Source organism: Bos taurus, chromosome 21 (assembly GCF_002263795.3).
Source record: "Bos taurus isolate L1 Dominette 01449 registration number 42190680 breed Hereford chromosome 21, ARS-UCD2.0, whole genome shotgun sequence".
NCBI classification, from domain to species: Eukaryota; Metazoa; Chordata; class Mammalia; order Artiodactyla; family Bovidae; genus Bos; species Bos taurus.
The window spans coordinates 7,382,555-7,397,945 of NC_037348.1; the positions used below are offsets into that span (position 1 = coordinate 7,382,555).

A 15,391-nucleotide genomic window follows, 5' to 3' on the forward strand; every position below is an offset into this window, starting at 1 on the left:
CTGAAGCCTGCCAAGCTCCTCTGTTCATGGGATTTCCTAGACAAGAATTTTTATATACTAGGCACTAAACAATTATAAAGGGAAATTAAGAATATAATTCTATGTACAAAAACATCAAAAAGAATAAATTTAGCAGAAGAAATTCAGTATTTTTACACTAAAAAGTGTTCAATGTTCAAACTATAAAATTGTTGAAAGAAACTGAAGACCTAAATAAACAGAAAGATATCCCACATTCATGGATTAGAAGACATAATACTGTTAGGATGGCAATAATCCACAAACTAATCTAAAGAGTCAATGCAATCATTATCAACAATAACAGTTGGCTTTTTTCTTTAATAAATTGAGAAGCAGATCTTAATATTCACATGGAAGTGCAAGGGATTTAGAATAGCTAAAATCATTTTGAAAAATAATAATGTTGGAGGATCCATATTTCTCAATTTCTAAACCTATTACAAAGCTAGAGTAATCAAGTCTCTGTGGTACTGGAAAAAGATAAGACATATAGATCAACAGAACAGAATTGAGAATCAAGAAATATGCCTATGTGCCTACGTGCCCTGGGAAAAGAACAGCCGTCTCAATAAATGGTGGTAAGATAACTAGATATCCCACACAAAAATAGAACTTTAGATCTCTACATCACATCATATGCAAAAACTAACTCAAAATGTATCAAGACCTAAATGTAAAAGCTAAAAGTATACAATTTAAATAAGAAAATGGAGGTAAATCTTCATGACACTGGATTAGAAAGTCTTTCAGACATGATAACAAAACACAAGCAATTTATCAAAAAATGTAAAAGATAAATCACACAGATGGGAGAAAATATTTGCAAATCATATATATGATAAGGGTCTAGTATCTCAAATATATAAAACACTCTTAGAACTGAACAACAAAAAGACAACTATTATAATTTTTAAATGGACAACAGGTTTGAATAAATATTTCCCCAAAGAAACTACATAAATGACCAATAAGCACATGAAAAGACATGATTAGTCATTAGAAAAAATACAAATGAAAACTATAAGAAATCAATTTACACATCCTAGGGTGACTATAATCAAAAGTACAGAAAATAACAAATGTTGATGGCAACGTGGAGAATCCTCACATATAGTTGGTAGAACTACAAAATAGTACAGCCTCTTTGGAAAACAGTTTGGCAGTTCCTCAAAGGTTAAACATAGAGTTACCACTGCAATCCACTCCTAGGTAGAAACTCCAGAGAACTAAAAATAAATGTTCATAATCAAACTTCTACATAAATGTTTACAACTGCATTATTCACCATAGCCAAAATGTGGAGATAAGCCAAATGTCTACTGTAAAAAATGGATAAACAAAATGCTGTATATCCATGCGATGGAATATTATTCAGCCATAAAAAGAATGGATTCTGAAATATGCTGCGATATAGATGACACATGCTACGCTAAAACAGCCAGACATAAATAGTCACATATTGCATGATGCCATCTATATAAAATGTCCAGAATAGGAATATCCATAGAAATAGAAAGCAGATTATTGGCCACTAGGGAGTTACAAGGAATTAGGAGAGGGGAATGATTATTAATGATCATTTAGGGTGATGAAAATGTTCTGGGTTAGACAGTGATAATGGTTGCTCAATCTTGTGTATATACCAAAACCAATGAACCATACACTTTAAAAGTGTATGATTAAATTTTTATGTAAATCATATTTCAATTTAAAAAATGAAACAAAGAATTTTCATATGCTTCAGCAATTAAACTCTTAAGCATTTATCTCAGAGAAATGAAAACTTACTCATATGCCAAAAAGCATGTACATGAATGTTCATAGGAACTTTATGCATAATAGCTAAAAATGAAACTAATATGTCCTTCAGTAGGTGAATGGACAAACTCTATTACATCCATACTGTGAAACATAACTCAGCAACATAAAGGAACTACTGCTACATGCCACTACTTACATATGTCTCAGGGGAATTATGCTGAATGAAAAAAAAAGCTAGCCCTGAAAGGTTACATACTGTATGATTTATAAAACATAAAAAGTTAAACTGACCAAGTCATAGAGATGGAGAACAGAGTAGCAGTTGCCAGGGTTTGGGGACACGGGGAATGTGATTATAAAAGGGTAAAAAATTAGGAAAACGGAATAATATCAGTAGATTGTAGTACTGTCAATTTCCTGGTGGTGATCTCATACTATAGTTATGTAAGACATGAACACTGGTAGAACCTAAAAGAGTACACAAGGATGTTTATGAATTACTTCTTATGTGTGATACCACCATTATCTCAAAGCAAAAAGTTGAATTTTTTTTTTAAAAAAAGGACAAAAGAAGACTTTTTTTCAAGCAAACCAAATCTGATAGAATATAGAAACTAATATAAAAAGACATTTTCTCATTTTTAAGTTTCTTTAAGAATTTAAATGCAAAATTTATTTAACAGTGTATTTCACCAGATACCAATTTTATCTCTCAGCTACAAATCTACCTGTTATGACATATAGGAGCTGGACCCTGTCAAAATTTCTCCTTTGCTAACTGATCTAATGTTAGGCCTAACGTTACCAAAAGAAGGTGTTAGAGTGACTCTGCAAGATGAGAATAGCAGGAAGGCACCTCTCCAGGTCCAGTCCTCTTTCCATTTTTTATTCCACTCAGAGCCAAGCCCCAGCAGCCCTCCTGGACCACTTTAAGCCACATCTCAACCACGAACGCCCCAAGCTGACGTCAGTTTTGCAGCATCTTTGGCTGTTATCCTCAGGCCACACTCCTTACCCAACAACACTCTTCTATAAGCAACTTCAACTGGCCTCACGTAACCGTCTTCCCCCACCCACAGCCACTGCTGCACTGGTTCTGCCTTGTTCTCAGGCAGCTGCCTTCCCCTCGTCAGGCTGCTTTTAATATGCCAGCTCCGGATTACAAGTACTACTCCTGCAACAGTGAGATGACGTTACAGATCTGCTCTGGCCTAAATCAGATGGCAAGGCTCTTCACCACGTGAATGCTATATGCTTTGTGGCAGTCATATCTTCTTTGAAGAGGTCTAACCTCAGCCTAGGGTTTGGAACTCTCCTAAGTCTTTAGACCCTTCACTGTCCAATTCTCTAGGTACAGATCTACTTTTTTGTACTCACTAATTATGAGTACCATGGAGTCCTTTTTAACCTCTTTTAGTAGTTAATAACATTTTACTAATTAACAATTCTTTAATTTTCCCTGCTTAAATTAGTGGTATAGTTTCTAACTGGACCTTGACTGATATCTATGGTTTACACATACATAGATCTCTCTCACAACACTCACACACATGTAAAACACAGGACGACAGCACAAAGGATAGGAGGGATGAACTGAATGTACCGATCCAAGGTTCTTATATTAAATGTGAAGTAGTATGTTATGTGAAGGTAGATTATAATAGGTTAAAGAAACATAAACCTTTCAATATTGAAATGAAGTAGAGTTAGTAAATCAATAATGGTAATAAAACATAATCCTAAAATAACACTGAAATAATTTAAAAGAAGGAAACTAAAGGGGAAAAATAACAGAGAACAGTTGGGACAAATAGAAAAAACAATTGTTAAGATGGTGAACTTAAACTCAATCCTATCAGTAATCATATTAAACATAAATAGTCTAAATATTCCAGTGGAATGAGCCATATTGTTAGACTGGTCAAAATCAAAGAACCAACTAATGCTGACTTCAAGAAACCCATGTGAGTTATAAAGGCAAAAACAGATTCAAGTAAAAGAATGTGAGTTTCAATTCCAGGACAGCAGAATGAACTCCTACTAGACTGGTGCTCTGACAACTAAAACACTGAAAAGCACACACAGACAAAATGAACCTAAGGCACTGCAACAGTAAACAAAAAAGCCAGTTCTGGAAGAGAGACAAAAACTGAAGCAGGACACCAGGTAAATCTGAGTTTCATCTTTTTTTCTTAATAGCATTTGGTCTAAGGAAAGGGACAAACAGTGGCTAAAATTCCAAAAGAAAACTGCAGTCTTGCTAGCCAAAATGAGGACAGAGTTCAGGGCAACGATGGTCCCTGACAAACAGAGAATACCAGAAAACAAACAAACAAACAGGGAGGGGAAACCCCAAATCCTATGTATAAACTTTGCCTGAATCAGTGCCGTATTCCAAAACCATTCGTACTGGAAAAAACTATAACTAAAGACAAAAGAACTGGACTGAGATCTCAGTTGCCTTCCAAAAGGCCCTTTACTGTTTTGAGTCAACCAGGGAAACCACTGAAGCAAAACATCAACACTCTTCAAAGAAATTAACAGATTTTAGTATCTAAAACACATATCCTCAATTGTCAGGCTATAACCTAAAATTACTTAACATATGAACACTCAGGAAAATGTCAATGACGACAAACAATGTATAGCAACCCCAAGGCAACTCTGATGTTGGGAATTAGCAGACAACTCTCTAAAAGTAGTTGTTATAATTATGCACAGTGGTCTAAAGTAAAATATGTCTTAATGAAAAGATAAGGACATCTTAGCAGAGAAACAGAAACTAAGAAAGGATGAAAGAAAGAATATTCTAGAACTGAAATGCTTACTGGATAAAGGTGAATAAAAGAATATAACACACTGTTTTGATTACTGTAGCTCTGAAATACTATCTGAAGTCTAAAAGGGTTATACCTCCAGCTTTGTTCCTTTTTCCTTAGGATTGCTTTGGTAAGCCTGAGTCTTTTGTAGTTCCATATAAATTTTAGGATTATTTGTTCTACTTCTGTGAAAAATGTCATGGGTAACTTGATAGGTATCACAATTAAATCTGTAGATTGCTTGCGCGGTAGGGCTATTTTAACTATATTAATTCTACCAATTTAAGATCTTGGAGACAGATCAATATAAATGATTCAATCTAAGTGCAGAGAAAAAAAGGAGGAAACATGAAGTCCCTGAGAGGTATGTAGGACAATATCAACAAGATATATGTAAACTGAATCCAATGAAGAGAGAGAGGAAAAGGTGCATAAAAAGTATTTGAAGAAATAATGGTTGAAAATGTCCCAAATTTGGTAAAAGACATAAATTCACTGATTCAAGTAGCTCAGCAGATTCCAAGATAAATAACAAAGAATATTATACCAAGGCACATCACAGTTAAATTGCTAAAAGCCAAGATCAAAAGAAAATCTTCAAAGAAGTCAGAGAAAAATGATATATTACACACATGTGGAGAATGATGAAAATTCCACTGACTTCTTATGAGAATCTATGGAGATCTGAAGATAGTCAAATACTTTCAAGAAGCTCAAAAAAATAAAAACTGTCAATCCAGAATTGAACTGCCATTGTGTAGATTACTCAGCTTGGAGTCTTATGTTGCAATCTTCTTCATCTTCATGACTGGTTCACCTTTTTGCCTGAAGGCCTCAAGGATTTTTCCATTAGATTTAAAGTCTGAAAAAATGTCACACCCATTACTAATAAAAAAATTCTTGAGAAAGCAGGAATTAATAGTGTGGTAGGCAGCACCTAGGATGGTCCCTGGTGGTCCCCACTCCTCGGCATGCAGGCCTTGTGTAACGGCCTCCCCTTGAGTGTCACAGCAAGTGATGCGATGCCACTTCCATGATTAGACTAGAAAGGGGCAAGGGCTCCGCTCTCACATACTCTTCTGCTTGCTCACTCTGATCGAAGTCAGCTGCCATGTTGTGAGCTACATAATAGAGGCTAAGTGGTGATGAACTAAGGGAGTTCTCTGGCCAACAGCCAGCTAGGAACTGACGCTCTCAGTCTAACAACCTGCAAGGAATTGGTTGAATCCTGCCAACAACCATATGAGTGAACACAGATAGAGGATCTTTCCTCAGTTGAGCTTTCAGGTAAGCCAGCAGCCCTGGGCAACAATCTTGATTAAAGCCTTGAGAGAGACACTGAAGCAAAGGGATCCAGCTAAGCCAAGCCCAGATTCTGGACCTTCAAAAAATACGAGAGAATAAGTGTTTATTCTTTTAACTACCCCTACACTTTAAGCAACTACATTTTGAGATAATCTGTAGAGCAGCAATAGATTATTAACACAGATGGATATTTACTTAACACATAAGAATTGTGTTAACTGTAAGGCCAGCATCTTTCTTAGTGGATGAAACCTGGAGATATTCCCACTAAGGTCTTAAAGAAGACAAGGATGCCTACTACCTCAAATACTATTATACAGTGCTCTGGAGAAGGACTAGTCAATGCAATCAGAATAGAGAAAATAAAGATTTGGAAAAGAAGACATAACACTGTATTTTCAGACATGAGAGTAGAGTATACCTGGAAAACTCTGGAGAATCCATGATTAACTCAAACAATAGAAGATTTCAGGAAGGAGCAAGATATAAAGTTAATATGCAAAAAACCATAGTGCTCCTATAACAAAAATTACCTAGTTAGAAGATGTAACAGATAAGAAAAATCATTTACACAGCAAAAAAATTAAACATTTAGGAAAAAACTATTAGAAATGTTCAAAACCTATATGGAGAAAAATATAAAGTTATATATTAAGGATAGAAAAGTAGGGCTAAAAAATGTTAATACATCCCTGTTCTTAGAAATATATACTAAAGTAGTTAGGGGTGAAAAACCATGCTTCATAAAAAAATAAATACACATATAATATATATAAGAGAATGAAAACAAAACCTTGATAAACCAAATAGGGCAGAACATCACTGAAGATATTTAAAGTGAACCTAGTCCAGAAGAAACCATCAAACAAAACATCTACTTCAAAAATCCAGACGACTTAAAAAAAAAAATCTTGAGGGGAAATTGGGATAATTTAAATATGAACTGTATATTAGATGATATTATTGAATTAATACTACTTTTCTTAGACCTAAAAATAATAAAATTATGTGCAAGAATGTCTTTATTCTTAGATACATAGGGGCTTCCCAGGTGGCACTAGTGGTAAAGAATCCACCTGCCTGAGACGTGGGTTCCATCCCTAATCAGGGAAGACTCATTGGAGTAGGAAATAGCAACCTATTCCAAAATTCCATGGTCAGAGGAGCCTGGTGGGCTATAGTCCATGGGGCCACAGAGAGTCGAACACAACTGAGTGTGCACACGGACACACACACACTATAATGTGTGCAATTTGTGTGTAAGAGAGAGAGGGAGAAAGGAAAGGAAAAGGCGGAAAGAGGGGCAGTAAAGAGAGAGTAGAAGGGGGAAGAGAGGAAGGAAATGAAGCAAAATGTTAACTGGTTACATTTAGGTGAAGCCTGTCCTTGAACAAGAGGGTTTAAAGTGCACAGGTCCAATTACATTCTGATTTTTTTTCAACAAATTTCTACTAAGTACTACACCATCCAAGCTTGTGTGAGTCCACAGATGTGGAACTATGGATGTGGATGGTAGGGAAATTAAAAAGTCTTGTTTAGGCTTCAGAGACAAAGCAGAGCAGGCCTCTGACCTTGCTTCTAACCTGCCTGGACACTGCCCTGACTGTGAGTGACTGCCTTCTGTGAGTGCAAGACTGGCAGCATCATAGATAAGACAGGGGATGAATCTTGAGATTGTTGAGCCTCTGGGGGCGAGCTGGCCAACCAAGCCCCAGGTTTAAAAACATTCCAAGTTTTACGCATTAACATGAAATCAGAACTGCTATTTGCTCACAGATTGATGATTGCCTCTGGGATTGTAAGTGGGAACCCGAACTGTGATCTCTAAAGTCTAACCCACTGAGCGGACATGCTGCCTGGGACATTTTCCCAATTGAGATCCCGATGTGCTGTGTCACGGGACTTTCCACTGCTGTTTGAGTCTGGATGTTGGTGAGAATTCAGTTTGGTGATGTATCCTCTGCTGTTTCTATTTCTCTTTTCTTTTAATGTTAGTATATTGAAATTAAGCTAGATAATTCTCTAATAAATATTGGTTATTATTTATTTGTATGGAACAAGTATATGTATGGATGTGAGAGTTGGACTATAAAGAAATCTGAGGGCCAAAGAATTGATGCTTTTGAACTATGGTGTTGGAGAAAAATCTTGAGAGTCCCTTGGACTACAAGGAGATTTAACCAGTCAATCCTAAAGGAAATCAGTCCTGAATATTCATAGGAAAGACTGATGCTGAAGCTGAAACTCTAATACTTAGGCCACCTGATGAGAAGAACTGACTCACTGGAAAAGACCCTGATGCTGGGAAAGACTGAAGGCAGGAGGAGAAGGGGATGACAGAGGAAGAGATGGTTGGATGGCAGCACCAACTCGATGGACATGAGTTTGAGTAAGCTCCGGGAGCTGGTGATGGACAGGGAGGCCTGGCGTGCTGCAGTCCATGGGGTCACAAACAGTAGGACACAACTGAATGACTGAACTGAACTGATAGAACAAGCGGCTCATTTTGTTAACAAATCCTTTGAACCTGAGACAAAAGTGAAAACTTTTGGAAAAACAATGGGGGACTATAAAGTTATACCTGGATTTTCAACTATGAGAGGGTGGCACCTCTAAGCTTCACGTTAGATCAACTGTATGGATGTTCATTGTACTATGCTTCCAACTTTTTTGTTGGTCAGAATTTTTTCAAAAATAAAAGGTTGGGTAAAATGACAGAGACTTCTGGCTTATGATAAAGGTGTAAAATTAGCTCTCTCTAATTTACCTCCTGAAAATCATGCCAAATAATAAAAAGAACAAGAAAAGGTGATGCAAATTCCTCCCTCGACAAAATTAGGAGGCAGGTAGAAAGAAAGGGAAATACAAGATATGGAAATTTCTTATCTTCCTTAGTCAAGAGATAAAGTTGATATACTAAAAACAAAGGTGTAAATGCATTTTAAAAAGATACATTATTTAGTATTATGGAGGTAATCATCATAAGAACTAAAACAAATGTAGGATGTAGGGAAGGAGGCTTTTACTCTATATTTTAAATCTTTTATACCATCAGGCTGTTTATATCAGTAGCATATGTAGTAGTAGTAACAATACTAACAATCACATGCTAAGTCGCTTCAGCTGTGTCCCACTCTGCAACCCCATGGACTGTAGCCCTCCAGGCTCCTCTGTCCATGGGATTTTCCAGGCAGGCAGGAATACTGAAGTGGGTTGCCATTTCCTTCTCCAGGGGATCTTCCTGACCCAGGTATCAAACCCACACCTCTTATGTCTCCTGCACTGGCAGGTGGGTTCTTTACCATTAGTGCCAACTGGGAAGCCCAATACTCCCAATTCCATGGACTATCCAAAGGATTCTGTGACCAAGATGCTGCAAGAAAAAAAAAACGTATCTTTCATCATCTTTACTACCCTGAAGTAAGATATTTAAAACATAAATGTAAATGGTAAGATACTTTAAAATACTATTGGGTTTAGCAGAACCACAGGTCTACCTACATGAGCACCATGATCATAATACCAAAAAATAATAAATTAATACATTAAAATATTCCCTGTAATTTAAAATAACTTAAAATTATGTCCATTCTTGTTTTTAAAAAAAAAAAATTTGAATAAACAGACTCACAGTTCCACAAGGTTTGGAAGCTTCTGAGCAAGGTTTTCTGGCTGAAAATTAAAAACTCAGAATTAAATTTTATTTTTGAAAAATGTATAAACATTTCTAAACAGCTTAAATACAAGTACTACCTTTTGAAGGGCTGTAAATTTTGAGAAAATGTGAAAATAATACATCAGCAGGTCTGGGTTTATGCTTACATAGATCAAACTACAATTTAAACGTATACATCTGAACACTGAAAATCCATATCCCTTGGAGAAACCAGATCTTATATTCCATGGTCACAGAAGAAATAAAAATGTTTTAACAGACACAGAGGGAATAGCACCATGTGACGCTGGGGCCAGAGGTGGGAGGGATGGAGCTACAAAGCCAAGGAACACCGCTGGTAAAGCATCCCGCCCCGCCCCTGGGAGCTCAGAGAAAGGAGGCTCTTCCTCAAAGCCGTGAGAAGGAACCAACCCAACCAACACCATGGTTTGGAACTTCTGTCCTCCAGAACTGTGAGACAGTAAATTTCTGCATTTTAAGCCACCTAGCCTGTGTAATTCGTTACAGTAGCCCTAAATATAATACTATCAACCCCTTGTCAAACCAAAATCCCAAACTACTCCTGAGGAGAAAGGAACTGAAATCGCAGAGGGCCAGATACCAAGATATAACTAAACTCAGAATAAACAGAGTAAGCTGGAGCTCAGGTGTCCTAAGGGAGGTCACATCTGGACCAGGTTCTAAGTTCTGAGTAGGAGTGTGATGTGACAAGGACAGGAAGCAGGCCACAGGGAGGAGGGGAAGGGAGATGGGGCTAGGCCCTGGGTAGAAGGAAAAGCCTCCTGTCAGCCTGCGTGTCTCTCTCTCTCTCTCTCTTCTCTCTCTCTCACACACACACACAGACATGAATTGTCAAGACTGAAAGAGCACACTGAGTCAGGAGTAACATTTTTTTATTCTACACTAAAACATACTGTAGAATTAAGCTAGATATCAATAACAAAGAATCAGGAATGGTTTTTTAAAAGCAATTATGACTAACTTGAGGCTTGAAAGACTTAACTATCAGAGGTTGCTATGGAGTAGGGAGGAGGAGAGTTCTGGTTAGCTTTCTAGGCACATGAATCAACATGTGAAAAGACAAAAGAGAGACAGGTGTGTTTAAGAAATCACAAACACAGTTTGTTCTACTGTAACTGCCTGGCAGCACTCATGACAAAATCTTACATTTCAAAAGCACTTATAAAAATAATTGTGTCAATAGAAAAATAAAAGTTTGGGGGATTTGTAACAAGTAATTTTTCTTACAGGAGCTTAGGAACAGTGATTATCATTAGGAAAAGGATAGTGCTGTTATTCTCCATCTATTTTTATATCATCTGAATCTTTAATAATGAGCATATATGTCTTTTAAAATTAAAAAATTTAAAATCAAATTTAAAATTTACTATATAAATTGTTACACAATTGAGGAATCAATCACATTATATGTAACTTAGGTTCTAAACACTCAATAAAAGAAATGCCATTAGTTTGGTATTTCTGGTATATCTGGGCCACAGAGAATAAAGGTATATAATTTTGAAGACAGTACCAAGGAATAGTTCACTAGGGTCTTATATTTTATACTGAGGAAAAACTATTTTTTAAAAATCTTGAACACAAGGGTTTATTTTAATCAAGGAGACAAAGTTATTAATTTCATATTGGCATACTGATGTATTTACTTAGCAGCAGTATCCCAAATTAGTTACATATATAATAGCCTTCACACTTTCATAATAACCAAATAGCACTGAATCTAAATACTGTTTTGAAGTCAGTGAAACATTTATTAAGTTTCCACTTTTGATAAAACCACTTTTAGTTTTCAAATGCCGAAGCTGTGATTCCTTTTCCCCTATGTTTTGACATCAATATCTGCAATGAGGTCCTTCATGACAAGTCTTTCCTTGAGTGCTGCTCTTGGATCTAAGTTTCCAAAATGTTTCTTTTAGTACTGGTACCTCCCCTAGTAAGAGGAATATACACTTCCACCTGTGGGGATACTTACAAGACATTCCAGGCAAACTAAAGCACTGAGGGGATGGGAGAGGAGAGGTAAGAAGCTTTCTGGCTGTGCCTCTTAAAAAGAAAAGGCTTATCTGGAAAAGAAATGCTATTAGAACCTCAACTTGTTTGATCTGCTATAATATCAATACCATATCTGGCTGATTACAGGACCCATGGTCATTCTTTACAGATGCCTTCTTGGCTCTTACCAGAGAGTATTGCAATTTTTCCATGACCAACTAGTTACCTCTGTGAGATATTTCCCTACACACACAATTAAGCACTGCATAATGTTTCTGCTGCCATTACTGCATCGCTATATTTTTACGAGTAAGTACACTGTGTTTTAATTTAAAAACAAGCACACCAACCTTGAGAAAATTGGCAGTTCATTAGGATGCTGGGTTCAAAAAAAAAAAAAAAAGCAAAAAGGCTGGTAAAGAATCAGCCTGCTGCATAGGCTGTGGCTGACATCTACTGGTGCTCTAAAATATCATTCTCTGCTTCCTAGTGGTACATTTTAGCAATGAAACTAAATAATATGAGAAACACTATATATTTTAATTTTCCTATTTACATAGTTTATGAAAAGCAGGTAAGAGACTGGATCACTATATATTAACATCAACATTGTTGTTACTCTGTGAGTAACTAAGGAGCTTCCCAGGTGACTCGGATGGTAAAGAATCCACCTGCAATGCTGGAGACCCAGGTTTGATCCCTGTGTCAGAAAAATCCCCTGGAGAAGGGAACAGCAACCCACTCCAGTGGGAAATCTTGCCTGGGAAATCCCATGGACAGAGGAGCCTGGCGGGTCCCAGTCCATGGGTCAGGAAGAGTCGGACACAACTAAGCGACTAACACTCAGAGCAACTAAGCTCTAATGCTGGATTACAGGCGCCACACAAACAGGGCTCAGACTACTAAGTTTAAATGTTTTCAAATTTTAAAATCCTGATCGATTAAGAGCAATAATCTTAAAGTGCCTTGCAAAACGATTATTACTATTATTTCCTTCTTTTTCACAAATTTGACATACAAAAGTTTTAATAGATAAACAATCTGTACCCAAATTCCTTGAGTATGAATACTTCCTTCTAAACTAATTGAAAACTGTTTTATAAATTAAACCAAAATTCCCATCATTAAATCTCATATTATCACTTAATAATTTTTCTTTATAAATAATGTAAAAGTAAACTTCAGTAAACACAGTATAAAATTCACTTCAAATCTTGAATCAATGATGCTTTACCATGTACTGTTATGGAAAACTTACAACCTCCTTCAATGGGAATGTTTTAAAATTGTGTATCTTGGAACAAATACTTCAAATATGTTGCAAACACATGTTCAATTGCATTCTCATATAGTCACTGTGCACCACTTACTTTCCTTTCTCCTTCTGGGCAACAGGCAGGATTGCACTTAAGTTCAACATGGTTAAGTGACTTGCTTTGGTCAATGGAATTAAGTCAAACTAGAGACCTTAGAGCAGAGAAGGCAATGGCACCCCACTCCAGTACTCTTGTCTGGAAAATCCCATGGATGGAGGAGCCTGGTGGGCTGCAGTCCATGGGGTCGCTACGAGTCGCACACAACCAAGCGACTTCACTTTCACTTTTCACTTTCATGCATTGGAGAAGGAAATGGCAACCCACTCCAGTGTTCCTGCCTGGGGAATCCCAGGGACGGGGGAGCCTGGTGGGCTTCCGTCTATGGGGTCGCATAGAGTCGGGCACCACTGAAGCAACTTAGCAGCAGCAGCAGCAGAGACCTTAGAGAGTTTGCACGTGAGAGGTCCACAGCGACCTTTACCAGCTTTCATCCCTGAGTAAAGACACCATGAACCAAAGTCCCCCAGAGATCGGCGAGAGTAGTGCAGTATGAAAAAAAAAAAAAAAAAATCATTGAATCACTAGGATTCAGGGCTCAGTAAAATATGCTCCATCCTACCTCTAACAACACATTTCAAAGAAGTCCTGAATTAAATGCATATTTTTATAGCAGTTATTAAAAAGTAGAATAAAGTCAGACCTCTACTTCACACCATATACAAAAGTTAACTAAAAATGGATCTGCTGCTGCTAAGTTGCTTCAGTTGTGTCCGACTCTGTGCGACCCCATAGATGGCAGCCCACCAGGCTCCCCTGTCCCTGGGATTCTCCAGGCAAGAACACTGGAGTGGGTTGCCATTCCCTTCTCCAATGCATGAAAAAGAAAAGTGAAAGTGAAGACGCTCAGTCATGCCCGACTCTTTGTGACGCCATGGACTGCAGCCTACCAGGCTCCTCCATCCATGGGATTTTCCAGGCAAGAGTACTGGAGTGGGGTGCCATTGCCTTCTCCCAAAAATGGATCTATCAATGGCTTATATCTAAGTGCTGAAACAATAAAATTCATGGAGGGAACCATGAGTAAATCTTCATGATCATAGGCCAAAAGCAGGAGCACCGATAGAAAAAACAGATAAGCCAGACTTTATCAAAATTAAAAATTTTCTGCATAAGAGAACATTACAAGAAACTGAAAGGCAATATATAAAATGGGAGAAAATATCTGCAAACCATATACCTGGTAAGTGTCTAGAACACTTACAACTCAATCACAAAAAAAAAAACAACAAAAACCAATCCCTTGAAAAATGGCCAAAGGACTTGAGAAGACATTCTTTAAAGAAGACATGCAACCCGCCAATAAGCACATGAAGACACCCAACTTCATTAGCATTAAAGTGAAGTCACTCAGTCGTGTCCAACTCTTTGGGACCCCATGGACTGCAGCCTACCAGGCTCCTCCGTCCACGGGATTCTCCAGGCAAGAGTACTGGAGTGGACTGCCATTCCTTCTCTAGGGGATCTTCCCAACCCAGGGATTGAACCCGGGTCTCCCACATTGCAGGCAGACGCTTTGCCATCTGAGCCACCAGCATCTCATTAGGGATATGCAAATCAAAACCACAATGAGGTACCACTTCAAAACCACCAGGATGGCCATAATTTGTTAAAAATGTAAACTTAACAACTACTGATGAGGAACTGAGAAATAGGAACCCTTGTACACTGCTGGCAGTAATGTAAAATGGTTCAGCCACTATAGCAAAGTTTGGCTGTTCCTCAAAAAGTTAAATATAGAATTGCCATAAGGTTTCATATTTCTACTCCTATATATACCCCAAATAATTAAAAGCAGGTACTTAAACATTTACATGTATACCCATGTTCATAGCAGCAGTGTTCATAATAGCTATAAGGTGGGAACAGCCCAAATGTCCATCAACGGATGAACAGATAAACAAACTGTGGTATACACACACTGTGGAATCTTTATTAAATCATAAGGAATGAAGGAATGACACACGCTACCACCTGCATGAAACGTGAGAACATTTTGCTAAGTGAAAAGAAGTCAGACACAAAGGTGATACACTGAATGATCCCAATATATGAAATATCCAAAACAGATAAATCCAGAGAGAGAGAATACAGACTGGGGCTCCAGGCCTGGGGTGTAGAGGGGAGTAGGAAGAGGCTGCTTAATGGACAAGGGGCTTTGCTTTTGAGTGATGGGTATGTTTGGAACTAAACAAAGGTGACGGTGTGCAACACTGCGTATATTCTGAATGCTACTGATTTTTCACTTTAAAATGGTTAATTTTTCATGAAGTGAATTTCACCTCAATAAATTATTTTTAATTTTAATAAAGTTACTTCATTCAAAAACCACCACAACATACTCAACAAGCTTTCTAGTTGGATCAATAATTTGGTATCACTTTTTCTGGGCAAGCATACAGCACAAGTTAAATACCATGGGG

General features: G+C 37.5%; 1 protein-coding gene across 4 annotated transcripts in view; it reads right to left on the minus strand.

Moving 5' to 3' along the window:
* The window catches only part of LRRC28 (leucine rich repeat containing 28), a 189,841-nt gene that overhangs the window by 155,960 nt on the left and 18,490 nt on the right, over positions 1-15,391 (minus strand). For all 4 annotated transcript variants that reach the window (XM_005221757.5, XM_015459150.3, NM_001038156.2 and 1 more), the window contains 1 exon segment: positions 9,538-9,578. In XM_005221757.5, coding sequence (XP_005221814.1) covers positions 9,538-9,578 — 41 coding nt within the window.